Source organism: Aquarana catesbeiana, linkage group LG02 (assembly GCF_042186555.1).
Source record: "Aquarana catesbeiana isolate 2022-GZ linkage group LG02, ASM4218655v1, whole genome shotgun sequence".
NCBI lineage: Eukaryota > Metazoa > Chordata > Amphibia > Anura > Ranidae > Aquarana > Aquarana catesbeiana.
The window spans coordinates 310043357-310067856 of NC_133325.1; the positions used below are offsets into that span (position 1 = coordinate 310043357).

At 43.2% G+C, this 24500-nt stretch overlaps 1 protein-coding gene across 2 annotated transcripts in view; it reads right to left on the minus strand.

Moving 5' to 3' along the window:
• TSGA10 (testis specific 10) overlaps positions 1 to 24500 on the minus strand; it is a 209541-nt gene that overhangs the window by 130956 nt on the left and 54085 nt on the right. For both annotated transcript variants that reach the window (XM_073614675.1, XM_073614676.1), the window contains exon 11: positions 9984 to 10138. In XM_073614675.1, coding sequence (XP_073470776.1) covers positions 9984 to 10138 — 155 coding nt within the window. The remainder of the gene's footprint in view (positions 1 to 9983; positions 10139 to 24500) is intronic.

Sequence of the window (24500 nt, forward strand, 5' to 3'; positions counted from 1 at the left end):
TACAACAATAGAAATAACCCAACGTTTCTAGGTATTTGAAGGTAAACCTCTTCAAACGATCTGAAAAGATCAACATGAGGAAAAAAAGGGGGGGGGTTCCCTGATCCGATGCTGAGCCCGTCTGTATAAGGGTAACCAAAGCATTTTTTCAGCGAAAAAGGCTTACCAGGCTTGCTCTCCAGTCTCCCTATGGTCTGTGGTAAGCTGCAGGCAGGAGTGGGTAATAGGAATGCATCTGTTTAAATACTCATCTCCTGTCTTGAGGCGGACCTGTGATAGGTTGACTGATCTAGGTGGAAGGTGCAGGGAAGGACGTGCAGGGATTGGACGGATGCCCACCGAGTGCAGTGGCAGGGCCCTCCTTGCCTCCTGGTCCCTTTCCTTTTCCTTCCTTCATCCCTCCCTGCCCCCTTGTCCTTGGCCTCTGTGGAGCTGTGGCTGACCGATCTCCCACTGGATGCTGTGGATGTTCTGGAGAGTCCATCTATAATATACTTGGTCAGTACCTGTACATATGTACATTATGTACTTTATTAATTAGACTATGCTTGCTGAAGCTTTAACAACCCTTCACTGTACTGCATATGCTTATAAATGTTGTCCTCTTCTCTTTTTCTTGTTTACTTTTATGCTGCTCTAATTTTTAGACTTAAAATTCATTGTGTCCAAACCTACTACCCCTGAAGAAGAGGTTTACCTTCAAATACCTCGAAACGTTGGGTTATTTCTATTGTTGTATATTTTTTTCAATATAATTGGTTATTGTCTCATGCTTTTAGCCAACATTCGCCAATGTGCATCCATTTTTAGATATGTAAATCTGTCAAACGTCATAGCTACTTATTTTATATTTTTTCCATAATAAATATAATATATTTTAACTAATACTTCTTTCTACCTCTGTATCTACACTGAGTTCTAGTGACCCAATTTAAAGTCCCACTATAGGATTGATAAGGTCAGGGATTTATTTTTCTCACTTAATATGATGACTACATGTAAATCTGTTTTGAATGTAACTTTTTGGCTGTTAAACTCTGCTTTTGTTTTCTTGTAACTATATTGCCATGGTATTGAAGCTTGTGTTCGTAACCCAGGTGACTCCTGTTGTTGTTTACCCTTGCCCTGTGTGGGGGGGTTGTGCTAATGCTATTGTTTGTATAAAAGGCCTTGGAAAGATTAAAGAGCAGCAGTCCATTATGCTCAAGAACTGATACACGGATTTCTGACTCTGTGTCTTAATTCCTATATGAAGCAATAATTTGGCAAAGCAATATAAACTATAAGCAACTTATTTAACAGTTGCATTTAACATTTTGGCGCCCGGACGAGGGACTCACCGATGATACTACAAGAGGTGGATGAGCTACGCTGACGGAACCAAAAGACAGGCACTCCGGGAACCACAGATCAAAAAACCTGCGCAGGTAAGAAAAAGCTTTATTTTTCTTATATTCTGTGCTCCCCTGATTTGTGCCTATCCGTTCTGTCAGTTACGGTTCTCCTGGTTTTAAAACACCAGCCTCTGTAGTGGTGAGTCTAGAATTACTGCATATTTTCGTTTATATTGCTGGAATTATTTGTTTGTTTTTGTTATCTGTGTTTGTCTTGTCTGTCTTGTTGAGAAAGTGAATGAGCCTTGTCAAGGATGGTATGAGTTAGAAGGGGATTGCCGAACTAAGCAACAGAATGCGCCTTACCTCACACGATTGGGAACCTGAGGGCTTGTGAGCTTGGGGGTCTGACGCTTATGCTTAACCTCACATCTAACTCATAAACCATAGACGGGTTGAGAGTATAAGCCCTGTCTGCTCCATAAAGCAGGGATAAGAGTGTATGAGAGGGATTCCCAGATACGGGGAGGGAATAAGATCTCCAAAAGTCCGGAGATCTAGTCGGATACCTGGCCACTTAAAGGAATGCTTGTATATGTTGTAGCCGCATTTTTGTATATGTTGTAGCCGCATTCTGGTTTGTTATTGGGCTAGCATATAAAGTCATTATTTATTTTTGGGCTAGCATATAAAGTAATTTGGTTTCAGAAATCTTATTCCGGAGAGGTTTCTAGAATTCTAGCACCCTAGGAGGAAGGCAACGAGGAACTAGTGTAACTTAGCTGGTATGCTATAGGGCTAGCATATAAAGTAATTATTCATTCTTGTATATGTTGTAGCCGCATTATATTGTACACTAAGTGTCCCACACGCTACCTAGGCAGGACTGTTAGAATGGGCCAGAGGAACACAAAACCCCGTCAGGGAATTGTAGCACATTACACAGTGCCACAGATAATTAAAAACATCTGTGGAGAAGATGAAGCACGGGACTTAAAGGATGTCCTTTGTAAATTTAAGGTGAAAGGAGCAGCGGGTTTAGACCCGGATGTATGGAGTGAAATAGTGAAAAAAAAAAAAAAAAAAGTGAAATAAAAAGGGACAGACAAGGAGAGGTGTTAGAGAAGCAATGGATGAGTCAGGTTCAGTGCTTAATTAAGGTTTCAAATAGAGAAAAAGAAGAGGGGTGGAAACATAATCCAGATTGTGATGGTTGGGATATGAAAGACAGAAGAACAAAAAATGTTGAAATTTTAAATAATCTTAGTTCAACCATCCCACCCCCATATACTGACATAGAACGTAAACCACACAAGATATGTCCTGTACTTAAGGGTAGAGAATGTTTTTGTTTTTTTTTTTTTTTTTTTTCAGGTTTGTGGAGTATAATAATTTCATTCAGAAACTGTAGCTCCCGTACGCACTGATACATGCATTATAGTAAAGCCAGCTGCTTTTTGTAGATTTGTGACACAGTTAATGAATACACATGAAGCAACCTGGCAGGATGGGGAGGATCTATGCAGACATAAAATGACTCTGACCCTGTTTTAACCAGTTTATGACAGAAATAGGTCCACACAGACCTGCAGGACAAGCTGAGGGGGATGGCAATCAGACATATAGACTCAAGGGCCCCTTTTATTGTTAGATTAGAAGTTTTCTGTCAGGCAAAACAACAAGAGAGGGGGTCAATATCACCCATGAAACAAATGCCAGGACAGACTGTATCAGAATTTTACTTGTCTATGGAAAGTATGATGGCAGATGAGAGAATGGATTTAGAGCTGCCAGTCACGATCCGAACCTTCAATAGACAGTTTATGGAAGGATTAATTCCACAGATAAGTGAAAGACTGAAAGCTTGCACACCACCCTTAATTTGCGATTTTTTGGCAGAAAAAGGTTGCAAGGTTAATAAGAAAAAGTTACAAGTGTGTCAGGAAAAAGTTATCTTTTTGGGACATTGTATATCACAAGGTACGAGACATCTCACTGAGGAGAGGGTTCAAGTGATAAAGGGAATGTTACCCCCACGGAATTTCAAACAATTGCGTATGTTTTTAGGTATTGTGTCATATTGTAGACAGTGGATACCACATGCTAGCGCTTTGATGCAGCCATTATACGATTGTTTGAAAATTGTACCGTATATGCTTACAGAAATAGCTTATGAGTCGTTTATCACTTTGAAAAAGTTGTTGATTTCTGCCCCGGCTATTGGTATACCAGATTACACCAAGATATTTAACCTGTACATTGCTGAGATCACTGGACATGCCACAGGTGTTCTGACACAGGCACATGTAAAACAAAGACCAGTCGCTTACTTTTCAGCAGCATTAGATCCAGTGTCCAGAGGTTCACCGTCTTGTGTACGGGCGGTAGCTGCAGTGTCAATTATCATAGATAAGTCATCAGAGATTGTTCTAGACAATCCAGTCGTAGTGCATACCACACATGACATACATGCAATCTTGTCTCAGGTACAGCCCAAACACATTTCAATGGCTAGGCAATTAAGATTACAGTGTACTTTACTCTTACCTCCAAATGTTACTTTTCAGCGCTGTACAACCTTAAATTTGGCCACCTTTTTGCCTCTTCAGTCACCAGATTTGGCAAGGGGGAATGATAGTGCTAATAGTACTAGTGAGAAAGGAAATGAGGTACCTGACACTCTTTTGTTTAAACAAGTAGATGAACACGATTGTTTTCAGCTCATGGAACAGGAGACAATGGGATTCCCACATGTTACAGATACACCGATTTTAAATGCTGAGCACACTTTGTACATAGATGGCAGTAGGTTTGCTGATGACAAGGGTAAATATCACACAGGGTATGCTGTAGTGACTGATACGCAGGTGATTGACGCACAGCCCTTACCAGCCCACATGTCAGCACAGGAAGCAGAATTAAAAGCTTTAGAACAAGCCCTAGAATACTTAAAAGAACGAGAAGGGAATATTTACACTGACTCTGCCTACGCTTATGGTGTAGCGCATGATTATGGCCATATATGCAAGGCTAGAGGTTATCTGACAGCAGCAGGTACACCTGTAAAACATGGAGAAGGGATTAAGAGAGTCCTGAACAATCTTCAAAAGGTTAAACGAGTGGCCATTATGAAGATAGCGGCACACACGAGCGCAAAAACAATTGAGGCAAAAGGAAATGCATTTGCAGATTTGACTGCAAAACAGGCAGCTCTAGGGGAAGGAAGCCCTGAGACCTTAGCAGCGGTAGAGGTGAGTATCCCAGAACCAACATGGCAGCAGCTGAGTAAATTACAGGAGCAAGCAGGGGAGAGCGAGAAAGATAAGTGGGTCAGAATGGGAGCAGCACCAGACCTTGACAATGTATGGAGGGAAGGAGGCAAAATATGCCTGCCTGCCTCTCTGTACCCAGCAATGGCAGTGGCAGTTCACCTACCCACACATGTCAGTTCCAATTCCATGTATAGGATTGTGAACCAAGGATGGCTCGCCCCCGGATTCAGTAGCACTGCAAGAAATTACTGTGCAGCCTGCCAAATCTGTCTCCTGAATAACCCAGGACAGAGAGTAAAAACCCCACGAAAACACCAGGTCCGGGCCCAATACCCCTTCCAGAGACTGCAGATTGATTACATACAAATGCCTAAGAGCGGCCCTTTTGAATTTGTCCTCGTGTGTATCGATTTATTCTCAGGTTGGCCCGAAAGTTATCCAGTAAAATCAGCTACAGCTAAAGCCACAGCTAAGAAACTGATCACTGAGTTAATACCTAGGTTTGGTCTTCCTGAAACCATAGAATCAGATAGGGGGACACACTTTACAGGAGAAATCATGCAGAATGTGATGACCATGTTAGGGGTTCAACAAAGTTTTCACACCCCTTACCACCCACAGAGTTCAGGATCAGTGGAGAGAGTAAATGGGACAATAAAGTTAAAAATACAAAAAGCCATGCAAGAGTTAAACAAGCCTTGGCCAGAATGCCTGCCTTTGGCTTTGTTCTCTATAAGGTACACTCCAACAGGAAAGACAGGATTATCCCCATATGAGATACTTTTTGGGAATGCACCTAGATTGGGTTTATACTTTCCACAGAGTATGCAATTGCAATGTGATAGTTTGACTGCATATGTGATACAATTACAACAACGTCTAACTAAGATCCACAAAAGTGTGTATTCTTCTCTTCCAGACCCTAATTCAATAACAGGTACACATACGCTGCTACCAGGGGATTATGTATATGTAAAGAAACACACCAGAAAGACATTGGAACCCAGGTTTGAAGGTCCTTACCAAGTACTCTTGACCACAGCCACCTCAGTAAAGCTGGAAGGAAAACCTACCTGGATACACGCATCACATTGCAAGAAACAACCCGAGAAAACAACATGATTAAATATCTACTTACATATTTTTTGTTGAAGATTGTTGGTTTACAAATATATGCATGGACTCCTGGTATTAATGTACTAGAGGTAGAAGAAACAATGACTTTTGAATGGAGTATAGATGATCCTAAAGTAGCAAATGTATCAGGATATGAGATAAATAAGGATTACACTGTGGGTAATTATACTGTTGAAGGACATAGGCGACCATTTCATGTAGATGTAGGTATAGCATGGATACAGGCAGACCCCCTCTCAGAAGTAACCGTAACTTTCCAGTGGAATGATAATATGGGTTTCCCCTTTAACAATAGTAAGAACCATAGGTGTCATAAAATATCCCTTTCACAGACATGGAAACAAGCCCGGGAACGGGTAGTGGGACAAATGTACCAAATATTAACAGTCATGGCAGAAGGAGGGAATATAACCGAAGGGATGTTTAATCTGACAGATATTACCGTTAATCAATCCAGTACTTTCCTCTGTGCCTCTTGGTGGAGGGAAGAGAGAAATGATGGGTGGTATTGGAGTGCAGAGGCCTATGGGTTTCACATACAAATGGAGGAAGAAGTAACGCCAACAATTGAATCTTCCATATTAACACCCGTACCAAACACTTGCATAAATGTATCAACATCACAACAGAAAACAAAAATAAAATTCAATATCACCTTTCCCTCGATACCGGAGTGTAGGTATAAATGAGAATGGTACAACACACTATTGGGACTGACAGGTACAGGGATGGGAATTTTAAACTCGGTCGAGATAGAAGAAATGAACAACAGATGGAAGCATGCAGGGGGACACATAGCTGACAGCTTGACTATCACAAGCAAATGGTTACCCACCACTTTTGAAACCCAATTGCAAGAAATACCCCTATTACAATTTTTGGGAGGGTTAATAAATCACACGATAGGAGCAGAGCTCCAGCTGTGGAATCAAAATCAACAGTTTGTAAATTTCACACAGTGCTCTTTTAACCTCTTATCCTATCATATACAAATAAATAGGGCCAGGACTGAACTTCAGTTGGGAAATTATCATACCTGGATGAAATATTTTAAGGGTTTAACTGACGATGGTGTATGGTTCCAAGTAAAAGGGGACAAGATAGAATGTGAGGAGAAATGGTGTGTAGGAAGGTTCGAAGCATACCGGGTAGCAGATGTAATGGAAATGTGTAAAATAGTGGTCATGCCACTAGTAATTAAAGACGAGTTTTGGTATCCAGAAATATATGGGAAATATGTAGATAAAAGAAACAGAACCCATGATTTAACTCTATGTGAAGGAACTAATAAGGGAATGGTATGTGGCAGAAGTTCCCCAGTATATGAACCTTGCTTGTTAAAATACCAAACTAGCATATGCAAAATGCAAAGAACACCGATAAATGTGAACAATAGATTCATAGAAATAGGACCCCAGCATATTTGTATCACTACTAATGATAACCGCACCATGTTAGCATTAAATAGATCGGCGCCGTTTGCGGGATGTATAAAAAAGATTAAAATATTACAATGGGGTAACGACACCTATCTTTTTGAACCAGACGCCGATAAGATATTCTCTTCAGTCTATGAGGTACATAATCTCACTGACACTACACCCTTTATAATTTCTTTAGACCCACTAAAACAGGTTTTGGAACAATCAGAGTTGTTAAGACAACACATAGAAACACTAGAACATACCCTACAGAATAACCTTGTATCCGCAATTATTGACAAAGGTAGACTAGTACATCTTTCCTCACAGATACAACAGGATACTGCACCACATTGGTGGGATATATTTAGTGGAATGTCTTCTACAGCAACCAATACCTTTCACTGGTTGTTAAGTCCAATGGTAATTATTATTCTAATATTAATATCACTTACAATCACGAATATATGTGTATACAGGAAAATAAATAGGAAAATTAGGAGAATAGACAGGGAATACCGATAAATGTGTATTGACATCACCCTACTCCTATAAAACTCCTCTTCTTGAATTTTAAGATGTTGGTAATACCTAGGGGGATGGGTTCTACCCCTCTGACAACCCGCGGTCAGGGAAAGGACTCTGGGGAAAAACTGACTAGAACTTATTCATGAGGACCCAGGGGGAAGGAGAGGATGATGTCAAAGGGGGAAATTGATAAGGTCAGGGATTTATTTTTCTCACTTAATATGATGACTACATGTAAATCTGTTTTGAATGTAACTTTTTGGCTGTTAAACTCTGCTTTTGTTTTCTTGTAACTATATTGCCATGGTATTGAAGCTTGTGTTCGTAACCCAGGTGACTCCTGTTGTTGTTTACCCTTGCCCTGTGTGGGGGGGTTGTGCTAATGCTATTGTTTGTATAAAAGGCCTTGGAAAGATTAAAGAGCAGCAGTCCATTATGCTCAAGAACTGATACACGGATTTCTGACTCTGTGTCTTAATTCCTATATGAAGCAATAATTTGGCAAAGCAATATAAACTATAAGCAACTTATTTAACAGTTGCATTTAACAGGATCCACACTCTTTTTGATTGATTATTTCTTCCTATTGTACTAGGGATGTGGGTTCACTAACAATCATTCACCTATAATCTTTTGTATCATGTCTGCAGTCTCCGACCATCTCTTGTATCATGTCTGCAGTCTCTGACCATCTCTTGTATCATGCCCTCAGTTTCTGACCATCTCCTGTATCATATCTGCAGTCTCTGACCATCTCTTGTATCATGTCTGCAGTCTCTGACTATCTCCTGTAGTATGTCTGCAGTCTCTGACCATCTCCTGTATCATGTCTGCAGTCTCTGACCATCTTTTGTATAATGTCTGCAGTCTTTGACCATCTCTTGTATCATATCCTCAGTCTCTGACCATCTCCTGTATCATGTCTGCAGTCTCAGACCATCTCTTGTTTCATGTCTGTAGTCTCTGACCATCTCTTGTATCATGTCCTCAGTCTCTAACTATCTCCTGTAGTAGGACTGCAATCTCTTACTTAAACTTAAACACATTGCTAATAGTATTAGCTATCTGTTTTGCCAAAGGTAGGGCTGTGCAGGAGAGGCAGAGAGTAAAAGGGGGCACTGTCATTAGAGAGACGGGAGGGAGGGTTTACATTTTAAAGTTGGGGGGTTGCCAGATATAGGATCCCCCTGGGTGCCAAATGCTCTAGATACGCCCCTGACTCTAAGTGATCAGCCCGACTGGTCTACTCACTGTGGGTTGATTTACTAAAGGCAAATCCACTCTGCACTACAAGTGCACTGCAAGTGCACATGGAAGTGCAGTTGCTGTAGATCTGAGGGGAAGATCTGAAATGAGGGGAATCTCTGCTGATTTTATCATCCAATAATTTGCAAGCAAAAATGCTGTTTTTTTTATTTCCTAGCATGTCCCCCTCAGATCTACAGCTACTGCATTTCCAAGTGTACTTGGAAGTGCACAGTGGATTTGCCTTTAGTAAATAACCCCCTGTGCACTTTGCAAAGTGCAGTTGCTCCAGAGCTTAGTACATGAAGTAAAGCTTCACTTGGCAAAGAATACCCAATAACGTGCAAGGAAGATAGAAAAAACAGCATTTTTGCTTGCACATGATTGGATGGAAGTCAGCAGAGCTTCTGCTCATTTACTAAGCTCTGGAGCAACTGCTCCTGCAGAGGTCAACTGCACTTTCAAAGTGCACAGCCTATTTGCCTTTAGTAAATCAACCCAACTGAGTCTTCAGAAACGGGGCAATTGCAAAAACAATGCGAGCGGCTCTGGATATGGAAGCTAACTTTTACCAGAATGGAGACTAGAACAAGCATGTGGAACACAGTTCCCGAAGGTCACTTATAGGCTAGTCCCGCACTGTCAAATCTAGTACAGCGGTATGGTTACGATATTCCAATGCCCAAGCTGAGGACTACTGCACGGAGTTTGCTGAAGCACGGAGATATGCTCTAGCAATGAAGTAGAGAGAAGTCTTGATTGAGGAAAAAAATTGCAGAGGAAAAAAAGTGCTAGCAAAAAATAGGTTGGTATGTTAACACAGAAGAGTTGTAGAAAAGCCTAGAATACTAGCAGAAAACTGTAGCATGCTGGTAGTAGGAGGGGTTATCCTGGGCTCGCTTACAGTTTTTTGTTTGTCTGTGTCCTATCCCCCTGTAGGAGGCAGTATAATCGTAAGGTAAAAGATTTCTTTTGTCTCTCAATGGATGAAAACAAAAGTAAGAATTTAAATAATTACAGTGCATTGCTGAATGATATTCATTTACCTTTAGAGAAATATTATCTTCAAGTGTAGAAATCTTTTCGGTTTTCTGATCTACGCTGCGAACTAAACTGTCCTTCTCCTTTTCCATCTCAGATACTGTTCTCCGGAGCATTGCTATTTCTTCTTGTTGGATGAGATCTTGGCTTGATTGTTCATCTATGAATAATAAAATATATAAAAAGATGAAGCGCTACCTCAACACCACACACATATAATGCTTCACTAGCAATATATAAATAATAAGTGCACAACAGTGGCCCCTAGTGGGAGTAATACATATGACACTTAAACTTTTAACAAACAAAACAAAGTCCATAAGATAAGTGCAATCTTCTTGTGAACAGGTGCAATCCGCACGGTATCCAGCCATGAATAAATGGCAACTAAGTGACAAACACCAAGTGGACCCTCCACCAGTCACACTATGCGCTCACCTCTCAGAATGGCCCCCAATTAGGCCTAGTAGCACCTTCCCCTCTTGGGGTCACAATCCAAGACGTCTTTTTAAGCTCCTATCAGTGGGCTCCTGCTAGCGTGGTCTCTCATAGATGATGACAGCATATGGGTAAAGAAGGAACTAACATAGTGTAGTACTGTAAACGTAATTTATTTTAAAAACATATAACTGTTCCATTCACATTTAAAAATGCACTAGTCCTGGTTCATACAGGTGATGAACTTAGGCATATACAGATCCGTCCCTGGGGTCACAGAATCATCCGCAAATCCTCGGCCCTGCTGCCCTCCTGGGTGATCGTATGCTTCCTAGGACAACGCAATGATGTTACAAGCCCAGTCCCTGAAGCGTTTCGTCACCGCACATGTGACTTTATCACCCTTTGACAAAGTCACATGTATGGCGACGAAACACGTCGCTTTCCACAGGTGGTACCGCCATTTAATGCAACGCATTTAGGAAAATGAGGCTGAACCATAACCGCCCTGCAACTGTGTGAAATGCATGGGGTTGCGGTGCAGTGTATCAGCATTTTAAGGGCTAAAGCAGGCAGTGAGTAGGCGAAATATTGAAGTGAGCATACTTATTTTTTTTTCTTTTTAAAGCAGTGGTATGACCAGGTTAAGACCAAACTGCTACTTCATGAATATTTAAATTTGGGCCCATAACCTGGTACTATTCGGCTGTTTATGGCCACCAATAGAGTGTGCTTGAAGGCCAGCTTAGAGATCTATCAATAAAGCAGACTTTATGACTAAGCCTAATCTGGGTAAAATGCTCAGAGCAGCGTGGCCAATGGGAAGGGCCTGGGGCGTGGCCAACGGGCAGGGCCTATGGCTGAAGCCAGTATCTTCACTGTTTGACCTGGTTAACAATAACAGAAGTGTGGCTTGAGTTTGTTTACTTGTGTGGAGGATTGGAGCTTCTTTCAAGACCAGCAACCTGGAGCAAAGGAGAAACTGACAAGACATTACACAGGAGGCTTTTGAGCGGTGCTATTCATGCATACTGTCACAATACAGTTGCCTCCTCAGGCCCCCAGCCTGCAGGTAAACTCTCAGAACCCATTCTTACCTCTGCATTTTTCATTTGTTGCAGTTGCTTTTCATAGATGACATAGTGATCATATTATCAGGAACAACTCTACTTGGTCCTTGATCGTCAGTGGTAACCTGAACTGTCAGTGACACAAACACAAAGGAGTGTATCACTGACAGCTTAGGTTAAACAAATATTAGGCTTTTTTATGTGCATTATAAATGTTTTTCTCTGATTTAAAATTTAAATATACCAGATTTGGCCACTAGATGGCGCTAAGTATAATAGGAAATCCATATGATATTTACCGCCATCTAGAGGTCACATGCTGTATTTTCATTTTTAAATCAATGAAAAACACTTATCAAGCACATGAAATATCCTAACAACAGTTGTTTTTTTTTGCCAAATTCACACTGAATAAATGTACACTTTCTTTTTTTAGATTCTTTATTCTTTATTAAATTTTTCATATTACATAAAAAAATAGAAAACATTATATTCTTTACAAAAATGTTTTTTTTTTTTCACTCAGCACCTCTTATACCCCATTCCCCCCCCCCCCCCCCCCAACCCACACCAGCCCTCCCATATCCCTAGACTATATAAGAAAAAAAAAAGAGAAAAAAAGGTTGCATGAGTGCCCTCTTGTACTATCCTCAAAACAACTATTACCCCTTAATTCGCTGGTTCTCCTTTGTCTCTGTACTATGCTGACGGGCAGTCCGATTCCTTAGGTACATTTCAGGCTAAAACCAGATCAGGGGGCTATACCTGACCACTGTAACCAAGAGCTCCAGATTTTTATAAATTTGTCATAACTACTTCTCCTGGTGTAAACTGTTTTTTCTGTCCATACTAGCTTATCCACTGTCCTAAGCCAGTTTTCTATAGTTGGAGGCATACTGGATAGCCAGGATTGTGCAATTAGTTTCCTAGCATGGTAAAGACACCTTCCTATAGCTATTTTCTTATTATTGCATTCCACTCTTTCCCCAACCAGGCCCAGGATACATACCATGGCCTCCTGTTTCAACTTGGTTTTAACCCTTTCATGACTAAGCCTATTTTTGAAATTTGGTGTTTACAAGTTAAAATCCGTATTTTTTGCTAGAAAATTACTTAGAACCCCCAAACATTATATATATTTTTTTAGCAGAGAATCTAGAGAATAAAATTACGATTGTTGCAATATTTTTTATCACACGGTATTTGTGCAGCGGTGTTTTAAACGCAAATTTTTGGAAAAGTGACACTTTCATGAATTTTAAAAAATCCAAACAGTAAAGTTACCCCAATTTTTTTGTATAATGTGAAAGAGGATGTTACGCCGAGTAAATAGATACCAAACATGTCACCCTTTATAATTGCACGCACTCGTGGAATGGCGGCGAACTACGGTACCTTTGAATTTCCATAGGTGACGCTTTAAAAAATTTTTACGGTTACCAGGTTTGAGCTACAGAGGAGGTCTAGGGCTAGAATTATTGCTCTCGCTCTGACGATCGCGGCGATACCTCACATGTGTGGTTTGAACACCGTTTACATATGCGGGCGCGACTTCCGTATGCATTTTCTTCGCTGCGCGAGCTCGCGGGGACAGGGGCACTTTAAAAAAAATTTTTTTTTTTTTTTTATTTATTTTATTTATTTTTGTACTTTATAAATTGTGTTTAAATTTTTTTTTTTTTTTTTTAACTTTTATTGCTGTCACAAGCAATGTAAACATCCCTTGTGACAGTAATATGTGGTGACAGGTACTCTTTATGGAGGGATGGGGGGTCTAAAAGACCCCCCATCCCTCCTTTACACTTCAAAGTATTCAGATCGCCGAAAACGGCGATTCTGAATACTGTGTACTTTTTTAAATTCGGCGCCATTGGCAGCCGAGTAAACGGGAAGTGACGTCATGACGTCGCTTCCGCATTTACAAGAAGAAGGCTGGAACGAAGCCGCTCGCAGCTTCGTTCCAGTCCGCCCCCAGCCGCCGAAGGCAGCGGAACGGACACCGGGCCTCCCGATCGCACGGGAGGCCCGGTAACAGCGGCGGGAGGCGGCGGGAGGGGGGGATGTCCCCTCCCGCTCCTCCGGTATAACAACCGAGCGGCTTTTAGCCGCATCGGTTGTTATACTCGGGTAGCCGATCGCCCGCTGGAAACAACGGTACCGGGATGATGCCTGCAGCTGCGGGCATCATCCCGGTATAACCCCGGAAAGCCGAGTACGCATATATGCGTTCGTCGGCGGGAAGGGGTTAAACCTAGTTTCTATAATCCTAATTATCTCTGACCAATACCTTGCCAGCTTTGGACACCTCCATACCATGTGTATTAAATCACCAGTATCCAAGCATCTAGGGCATTTGTCATCCAGTCTACGATTGTTTCACAGGTTCTCTTTTTTTCCCGGACCTATTACCTGGTTCACCTCACTCTACAAATGATTATACAATATTTTCGTGACATTTTGTTGCTTCTCCACTGTTTGAATTGCATCACCTTCATACCCTGTGATCCAGGTGGCCGGCTGGCCACTTCAGTTTATGTATGGATTGCTGACTGGAGATCCCCGGAAGTGCTGCAAGACAACACGGGACCTTGCTTCACGGATAGGAACTGGACTGAATTTCTGCAATGTCTGATACACCCATAGTGACCTGGAACGTTCGGGGAGTGAACGACCCATTGAAAAGGTCTATGATCTCAGCCGGACTGCGGAAATTCCATCCGGCTGTAATTGGCCTGCAGGAAACCCACCTGCGGGATGATACAGTTGGTTTCTTACAATATGCCTGGGTCGGCAAAGCCTATCACTCCACCTACTCCGCTTTTTCACGCGGAGTGAGTGTACTGATACACAAAGCCCTAGTGTACCAGGAGCTAGACTCATTAATAGACATATCTGGTAGATTTGTGTTTTTGCATTGTAAATTGTATACGATTACCTTGATATTAGCTTTTGTATATGTGCCCTATCCATTCTCCAGAGAGGTATTACAGTTGTTAATCTCCTATTTAGCTAACAAACCGGATATTCCGGTATTAATAATGGGTGATTTCAATTGCTACTTAGACCCTAAACTAGACAGACATCCACCTGTACTGCCCCCTGGGGGTGGACGGGGCACTGCTCTCAGTCGTCTACTTGCAGAAGTGGGTTGGATAGATATTTGGCGTAATCGTAACCCAGTATGCAAGCAATTCTCCTGTTTTTCCAAGACCCATGGGTCGCTATCACGTATTGACTTATGCATAGGTACCCCAAATCTGGTAGGCAACATATCCAAAATGGAATACTTCCCAAGAGGAGTGTCGGACCACTCCCCACTGACTTTATGGTTAACTACTAGACCCCCCAGTAACCTACCTAAAGCCCCGTGGAAGCTGAATGCTTTCTGGTTAAAACTCTTTGTTTCACAGGAGGGAATAGCAACCCAGATCGAGGTCTTCTTCAAAACACACAGACATTTACATGACGCCCATTTGAAATGGGAGACTTTTAAGGCACATCTGAGAGGGATTTTCATTCAGGAAGTACAACAGGTTAAACACAACTCCTCGGTCCTGTTGGAACAGGCGGGGGACTTGGTGAAGCAACTAGAAATTACCTACATAACTGACCCTACTGATTCCACCAGGGAGGCATGGATGTCGGCCCAGGATTCCCTGGACCGGCTGAGATCCTCCACTGCAGAACGTAAAAGGTTCTTCACGAAGTTAGCATTTTATGAGGAGGGGGAGAAGACGGGCCGCCTACTCGCAAAAATTGCACGATCACAACAGCAATCACCAGCCATTGGAGCCATTCGAGCTGCCAATGGGAAAGTGGTCAATTCCCCAGAACTTGTCATATCCGAGCTGGCATCCTTCTATGAAGACCTATATGGGCCGGGGGATGCCTACTCGGATGCAGAACTAGCTGAATATATGTCCAAGATTGATTTACCTTCATTATCGGCAGCAGCACAAAAACAATTGGATGCCCCAATAACTTTGGAGGAGCTTCAGATGGCGGCCGGCTCTTTTCCCACGTGTAAGGCACCGGGTGGGGATGGCCTCCCTATGGAGGTATTTACTCAATATGGCGAACAAATACTCCCTGAACTATTAAAAGTATTTAACGCTTGCCTGGACGCAGGCAGACTTCCTGAATCTATGGCAAGGGCAAATGTGATTTTACTTCTTAAACAGGGGAAGGATCCGGTTGACCCCGGCTCCTATAGACCTATTTCATTGCTCCAGAGTGATGTAAAGATCCTTGCAAAGGTCCTGGCGCTCCGGGTCAGCGGGGTCATCTCCTCCATTATACACCAAGACCAGGCGGGCTTTATGCCCCAAAAGTCTACAGCCACAAATTTGAGGAGACTGTTCCTTAATATGCAACTGCAGGCAGATAATGTGGGTCGAAGAGCACTGTTGTCACTTGATGCCAACAAGGCCTTTGACAGCGTTAGCTGGAAATATCTCTGGGCAGTATTAGACAAATTTAGATTTGGGGAACGTTTTATAGCATGGGTTAGGCTTCTGTATGCATCCCCTCAGGCCAATATTCGAATGACAGATAGAGTCTCGCATGCCTTTGCTCTGGGCAGGGGGACGAGGCAAGGTTGTCCTCTGTCCCCGCTGCTCTTTGCGATCGCGATAGAGCCACTAGCAGCCCTCATAAGGGATAGCGCCCAGATTCAAGGGTTTCAATATGGAACTCTGCATGAAAAAATAATGTTGTACGCAGACGACATGTTACTCTTTCTGGGGGACCCGTGCAATTCGCTGTCAGAGGCGATGTCTATAATAAAACTGTTTGGTCATTACTCCGGGTTAACCATAAACTGGTCCAAGTCAGCCCTGATGATGCTGGATGGAGATCAAGGGGTTGCGCTCCCCGACCACTGCCCCATCCCTCTGGTTACTAGTTTCAAATATCTGGGCATACAAATAGCGCCCAGGATTGGAGACTACTGCTCCCTAAACATATACCCCTTGCTTTCACGTTTTAGAGATAAAATAAACACATGGAATAACTTAAAAATGTCCCTGGCAGGTAAAGCCAACTTAATTAAAATGATCTTAATGCCCCAACTATTATACTTCCTGCACAATACACCGGTAGTAATTCCCCTAAAAATTTTCAGAATAGTAAATACCCTTTTTCGTAAATTATTATGGAATACCAAACATCCCAGAGTTAAGCTAGAACAGTTGCAGCAGTCTAAGGACAACGGGGGGCTGGCGGTTCCCAACCCCTGGTTGTACTACATAGCGTCCCAGTTGCAGCAGTTGGTTGGCTCTATGACTCCAAAACCACAGGGCTCAGCAGCAAAGATGATGCTGATTGCTTCTGGAGCGGAGACCATCCCTATGGGACTTGAGGCCCAGCTGTTTGCGAAATCCAATAAAAAGGCCCCAACCCTGTCACTGGTACAGAAAATATGGAATAAGGTTAGACAAATACAGGGGGTGCAAGGGTTCACGGATTTCAGTCCAATATGGGACAACCGCTCCTATAGTGAACTGGGAAAACTACAGCAAAAGTCTAGATGGTGTAAGCACGGGGTAAAACTACTTTCACATATATTTAGGGACGGTAAACTGCTTTCTTTCACAGAACTGCAAGCCAATTTTAACCTACCGAATAGTATGTTTTACTCATACCTTCAACTGCGACATGCTGTCGCTGCGCAGGGGAATGCCGTGGAGTGGATATTGTCATCCACTCCGGTATTTCATGTGCTGCAGTCTAGTAGTGAGACCAGGGGAATTATATCCCAATGCTACCAGATGCTGCTAGTGAGACACTTGCGGGCTTATCCATGCAAGGCGGCCTCTGCCTGGGAGAGGGACCTTGGCCAGATTACAGATGAACAGTGGGAGGAAGCTCTTCAGTCTATATCTACCTGCTCCCTTAATGTTGCACAAAAGGTTTCCCAACTATTTATAGTATTGAGGGTGCATTACACCCCAAAAAAGTTGCACAAGATGGGCAGGGCGGCAGACCCTCTGTGTTCCCGCTGTCAACAGCATGACGGGGACCTTATTCACCTTCTATGGCGTTGCCCGAAGCTCCATCGGTACTGGAATGAGGTGATGGGCACGCTCAATGGAGTATTTCAGACAAAGGTTCCCACCGATCCTAAGTGTTGCTTGCTGGGAGTCCTGGAGGAGGAGATCTCGGAGGAAATGGATAGGGTCGCTTTCTCCAGGGCTCTATTTCAGGCCAGGAAACTTATCCTAATGGGGTGGAAATCCACACTGCCACCCACCAGGGGCTCCTGGGTGGAACACATGGGACAAACCCTTATCAGGGAAAAATATATATACCAACATAGGGGATGTCCAAGCAGGTTTGAGCGTATCTGGTCAAAATGGCTAGACACACCGGGATTGAGCCCGAGAGAGCTGGTGATGTCTAGACTCCTGCAATCTCTGTAAAACAAGTTGAGGGGGGGCGAAACAGATTATATATTATAATAACAATGTGGGCGGTGATGGTCAAAACAGGGAGAGTTGTATTGTAGATGTCTGGAGAAATGCAACGGATTAACAAACTAACTGGAAAAATTACTGTATACATGTAAGTGAACCTAATTGGTTTTAATGTTGTAACTGTAAACGTAACCTGAACATTGAGTATTGTTGGAAAACATGTGAATGTTCAATAAAACCTTTTTTGATTTAAAAAAAAAACAACTCCCTCAAACCCCTGTTATCCCATATGGGCGAGAATTCAGTGTAGCCTCTATACCCCATGATCCTCTTGGTGGCTTGCCAGACTTTGATAACCAATTTATATGTTGGAGATCCCTCTCGGAATATCCCAGCCTCTAGTGCCTCTGCCAGGGACCCATATGGGATGTCCTGCGTCATAAGTTTTGCGTTGGAATTCAATCGGTCCTGATTTTCACAGCCTCCTAGATGTTGTAATTGTGCCGCTAGGAAATAGCTATAGGGATGTGGTGCTGCCAGTCCCCCTTCCCCGACAGGGCGCTGGAGAGTTTGTAATTTGATCCTTGCCTGCCCTTTCTTCCATATTAACTCTCTAAATATAACGTTTAATAACTGGGGAATTGTGAAGTACGTACAATAATTGTGGCATCCAAACCATTTTGATCAAATTAACTCTCCCTGCCAGGGATAGCGGGAGTTGGCACCAAATAGCACTTTTCCTTCTAAATTTTTCCAGCAAAGGGACTAGATTGTCTCCAATATATTGTGCTGGGTTGGTTGAGATAACTATCCCCAGATAGCGCATCTTCTCCACTACCCTTAATCTCGGCAAACTACCCCTTTGAATATTACGTGATGAGTCTAGTGGGAGCAATGTTGATTTTTCCCAATTAACCATCAGGCCCGATGACCTTCCAAATCTTTCCACCAGCTGTATTGCCTTTTCAAGGGAGGGTCCCGTATCCCCAAGAAAAATCAGCACATCATCAGCATAGAGTGCCACTTTTTCCGACCCATTCCTCTCTCCAAATCCTAGTATTCCAGGCGAGTGTCTTATTACCTCTGCTAATGGCTCTATCGCCAGCGCAAACAGCAGGGGCGAAAGTGGACACCCCTGACTCGTCCCTCTCTCAAGGGGTAGCCACTTCGTATATTCACTATTAAACTTTAACCTAGCTTTTGGGTAGAAGTACAAGGTCTTCACCCAGCTGATACATTTCGGGCCAAACCCGAACTTCTCCAGTACCCACCAGAGATACTCCCACTCCAGGCTATCGAACGCCTTGGCAATATCCAAAGCGAGGACTGTTCTCGGGCTCCTAATCCCTGCCGGGGACTGGAGGTTCAGGTATGCCCTTCTGATGTTAATACTAGTGGATCTATTTGGGATAAACCCAGACTGGTCCGGGTGTACTAGCATTATTTTTGCCAATATTTTTATGTCAGAGCATAATAACGAAATGGGTCTATATGATGCTGCTTCAAGGTGGTCTTTCCCCTCCTTCTTTATCAGGACTATGTTGGTTTCAGTCATTGAAGCAGGCAGAGCACCTTCCGTAATAGCCCAATTCAATGTCTTTAGGAGTTCTGGTATTAATGCCTCCCCAAAGTACTTATAAATTTCCACATTCAAGCCATCAGGACCTGGGGCTTTCTGATTGGGCATATCTGTCACAGCTTGCTGTACTTCCTCAAAAGTTATGGGGGAGTCCAGACTGGCCCTTTCTCTTTCAGAAAGGTGTGGCAGACTAACACCTTCTAAGAGGTTCTCTATCTCTCTTACTTCCAGTTGTTGTTGCGATTTATATAGGTTGCTATAGTATTCAAAGAATACCTTTTTTACCATCAGGGGGTCTGACGTAGCTGCCCCGCTAGAAGTTTGAATCGCAGCGATCGTTGAGGAGGGTGAATTAGTATCAGCTAACAATGCCAACATCCGACCCACTTTTTCACCCTCCTCAAAGTATCTCTGCCTCTGGAATAGTCTCTTGTTTTCAGCGTTTTTGAGCATATCCATCTTGTACTCCTGCTGCTTTTCTACCCAAAGCTGCTGTTTTCCTGGACTGGGGTCCGCCACGTATTGTTTTTCTAGATCTAGCACCTCTTTCCTAATTTGATCCCCTTTTTCTCTTGATTGTCTCTTAACTCGTGTTATATACTGTTGGAGGATACCCCTCAGAAATGCTTTGAGGGAGTCCCAGACCATCCCCTGCGACGCCGAACCTGAGTTAATTAACACAAATTCATTTATTTTTTCCGAAATCTCTTCCTTTTTTCCCATAATCTCCAGCCATATAGGGTTTAATGCCCATATTCTCTCATTACTTCTATTATGGATGTTTATCGTCAGCGTCAAAGAAGAGTGGTCCGATATCCCTCTCGGCCTGTACTCTATTTTCCCTATAAGGGGAAGCGCCCCCTTATTTCCCACTACCATATCTATATGGGAGAGAGTTTGATGCGACTCCGAGTAGCAAGAATACTGCCGCTCCTCTGGGTTACGGATTCTCCAGAGGTCGCACCACCCAATCTCTTCGAACAGCTGGGGAAGCCGTCCTTCAGTTGTTCTATTCTCCCTTACTGTTGGGGGGAACCTGTCTATTTTCCCATTGAGTACCATGTTGAAGTCACCCACCACTATAAGTGGGATATCCTCTTTGTCCTCAACATATTCTAAGAGGCAATATAAAATCTCCATCTTGAAGGGAGGGGGAATATACACATTAGCTACAATAAAAGGTTTACCCTCTATTGTACAAAATAAAAAGACATAACAGCCCAGCGGGTCGGTCCTAACATCCCTACAGGAGAACACCATCCCCTTTTTAACCAGTATACATACTCCTCTCGAGTAGGAGGTATGCACTGAAGATATTGTGCTTGAAACTTTTTGTTCCGAATTAAGGATTTAGAGTCATTGGTGAGGTGAGTCTCCTGTAAGCACACCAGGCCCGCTCCCAGTGCCTCCAGCTCTGAAAATACGGCAACTCTTTTAATGGGGTCTCCCATACCCCGAATATTCCATGAAACTATTCCTACCATACTAACCCTCCTTTAAGTTGTAAGTATGTGTACAAGTAAGTAAATATACATATAAATAAAATAAATATACATATACAATGTGCAAATAAGTATACATCTTCCAGCACAAAAAAGGAAGAGAGAGAGGAGGAGGAAAAGGAAAAAAAAGAAAAAAAAAAAGAAAAGCAAAATGGTATTGAACCCTAAGACCTCCTTAGTTAAGCCCACCAGTGCCAAATATTTATTTACAAGCTCATTTGCAAAAGTTCCCATCCCTTTTGATCCTACGTGGTTTTCCTTTACTGTTTTAATATGTGAATAAGTTTTACAAAAAAAGAGCTTTGCGATACTTTTATCTTAGCCCTCTGTGCATTTATGACTAGTGTATGGCAACCTTTTAATTTTGAAAAAATGTTTCCTATTTCTTTACCCTTGTGCCCCTTCACCCCCCTCCCCCCTGCCTTTCTTGGCCTACCCTAGGAGCATTCCTTGTGACCCGTTTAACCCTCCCAACCAGCTCATTCCCCAACTCTTCTATGCTCTCCCTCCCTCCCTCCCCCATCACCATTAACACTATAACCCACCAAACAATCATTCCCCATCTGTTGTAAACTCTCATAAACCTTTTTCTCCAACATACCAAACACCTCCCCCCCCTCCAGTCCCTGCTGCTGCTGCAAAAAAAAAAATGAAATCAACTGCTGTGATTCCGACCCTACAAGTTCTTTTTATTTTCTTCCAGCCATTTTATGGCCCTTTCAGCAGAGTCAAAAAATTGTGTCCCTCCTGGAGCATCAATACGTAGTCGCGCAGGGTACAGCAATGCGTAAGATATTTTCATATATCTCAAGTTGCGCTTAATTTCAACAAATCCTGCTCTTTTCTTTTGCAGATCTGGGGAGTAGTCCGGGTAAATTGAAATTCTAGTGTCCTTGTAAAAAATATCTCCCTTTTCCCTGGCTTTCTGCATTAATACTGTCTTATCCCTGTAGCTAAACAGCTTTAAGATCAATGGCCTGGGGCGGGAGCCTGGAGAGCTCAACCTAGTGGGCACCCTGTGGGCCCTCTCAATGGCAAAAAAATGAGAAAAAGTCTCCGCCCCAAAGATCTCTCTAAGCCACCTCTCCAGGAATACTTCTGGGCAGGATCCCTCGCTTCCTTCTGGAAGGCCTAGTACCCTCACATTCTGTCTGCGGAGACGATTCTCCATTTCATCCATTTTGCTTTTATGAGAATCCAACTGGGTCTGCATCATTCTAAATTCATGGGGTGTAAAATATCCTCTACTTGGCTTAACCTCTCCTCCAAATTAGAAGTTCTTTCCACAGTTTTCTGTAACTCTTGGCTCATAGAACACAGTTCCTCTTTAAGGCCTCTTAGCTGATCGCATAAATCGCTCAGTGATCCCCTGCAAGCATTAACTGCACTCAGAACCTCTTTCAATGTGGGTTCGGTCTCGCTGGGCATTTCAATACCAGGATTAACTTTCAGGGCTTTTTTTATTCGCCGCTTTCGTAGTTGTTAATACTGCTGTTGTAGTTTTACTTAATCTCTTTCTATCCCCTATACTTCCCGTCTTCTCTTGGGATTGCTGAGCACCTTTAGCTGGGGAATGTGAGGGAGTATGGGCGAATTTCTCCAGCTTGGATGCCGCGGCAGAGGCAGATGCCGCAAGGTTCCCCTTCTCTTTAGCTGCCCGGGTAGCCTGCGCTAATGAGCTCTCATGGGGCTGTTGAGGGTGCTCCTCTCCCTTTTTTTTAGTCATTTTTACTTATCTTAGTATATCTGTCGATAGTCCTGATAAGCTGTGCCAGGGAGGATGCCCAGTATTAAATCCCCTATTCCACTATACCCCAATAAGCAAAAATACTATACAGAGATCGAAGGGCCAAGGATCAAATACAGCTTGGAGAAAGAGAAAGAATAACATTCAGGCAGTAGTATGTTCTTGCTAATCAATAACTCCTGTTGGGTGCTATGGTGCCAAGAAAGGGGACGATTCTGGTTATTACCTTGTTCCTGCTCCAGAGCGGGAGCGGCTTCAGCCAGCCCTCAGTTCAGTCAAGCCCCTCCAGCGAACCCCCCTGTTGTCCCGGGCTCCGTCTTGCCGGTTCTATCGGTTCCCTGAGTGAGTCAGCCTGTACTCCGTCGCTTCTCCTCTCTGTCAGTGCGCGTGGAGCTCCAGCTCCCGTGAGAGCGTAGTATGTTGCCAGGTGATCGCTCAAGCCTGGTGTACACAGTCGGCGCAGCTTATCCACACAGCTGAGCCGAGCGGCCCTGGTGCTACCCGCCGTTTCCCCCTTCCGTGCCGGGGTCCACCAGGTAAGGATGTTTCCACGGGGTTAGAGCTGGGGTTAGAGCAGAGCCAGCAAGGTGACGAGAAAGGCACAAGAATCTCAGACGATTGGAGGGTTCAGAGTCGGATCAAACCGACATAAGTAACATGAACAGCAGCAGCAGCAGGGAGCTGGAGCGTGGAGAGTGGAGAGACACACACCTCCGTTCACCCTCTCATCCGGTCACGCCCCCAAAATGTACACTTTCACTTGGCAAACTGCTATGCAAAATATATAAATAGATCCACAAAGTGTCAGCTGGTGTCTTTCAAAGGGAAAATGTATCAATGTATTCCCATACAAACACCTGTTTTGTACATACATACAAACATGGTATTTGAAAAAAAAGAGGGGATTGTTTTTCAGTTGCATAAATACAGTGTATATACTTTTTAGTAACATTTGGGAACATTCCAGTGTTTGAGCGTAGAATACTTAAAATGTTACTAAACCCACAACAGTAAAATCAGTTTGTGCATGCAGTAAATCATGCTTGTTATACTTACTGTGGAACCTATGGGATTAATCCTCTGTATTGTGTAAAAAGGCTGTTTGATCCTGTCTCCTCTGATCCTAACCTTCTTCTACTGTCCCCAACTCATCTCCAGATAGTACAAAGGGTAAGGGACAAGCTGCACATGCTCAGTGTGTATTGCTAGACAGTTTTTTTTTCTTGGGAGGGAATATGTGATCAGCACAGGGCCATTCAGCACTATTTAGACATGGAGCCAGGGGTCCTGCAGTCTCAAAGGACAGTGAGAGCAGTATGGAAACTCCTCCTTAGATGCAGACAAGCAAAGAAAGTGTTTCCACCGCTCAGGCTGACACTGACCCAGGTGTAAGTAGAAGTTTCAGAGCAGAAGAGCTCCAGGTGCTGGCTGAATGCTAGGCAAAGCAGGCTTGAATGGAGGAGAAGATTTGGATGCCGCACACTGGATGTAGTCAAAAAACTTCACTTTATTGAAAAAATGGGATCATCAAAACAACAAGACTGTCATGCAGAAAGTACAGGTAAGCTGACGCGTTTCGCACTCAGGACTGAGTGCTTACTCATAGCTACTCTTAGCTATGAGTAAGCACTCAGTCCTGAGTGCGAAACGCGTCAGCTTACCTGTACTTTCTGCATGACAGTCTTGTTGTTTTGATGATCCCATTTTTTCAATAAAGTGAAGTTTTTTGACTACATCCAGTGTGCGGCATCCAAATCTTCTCCTCCATTCAAG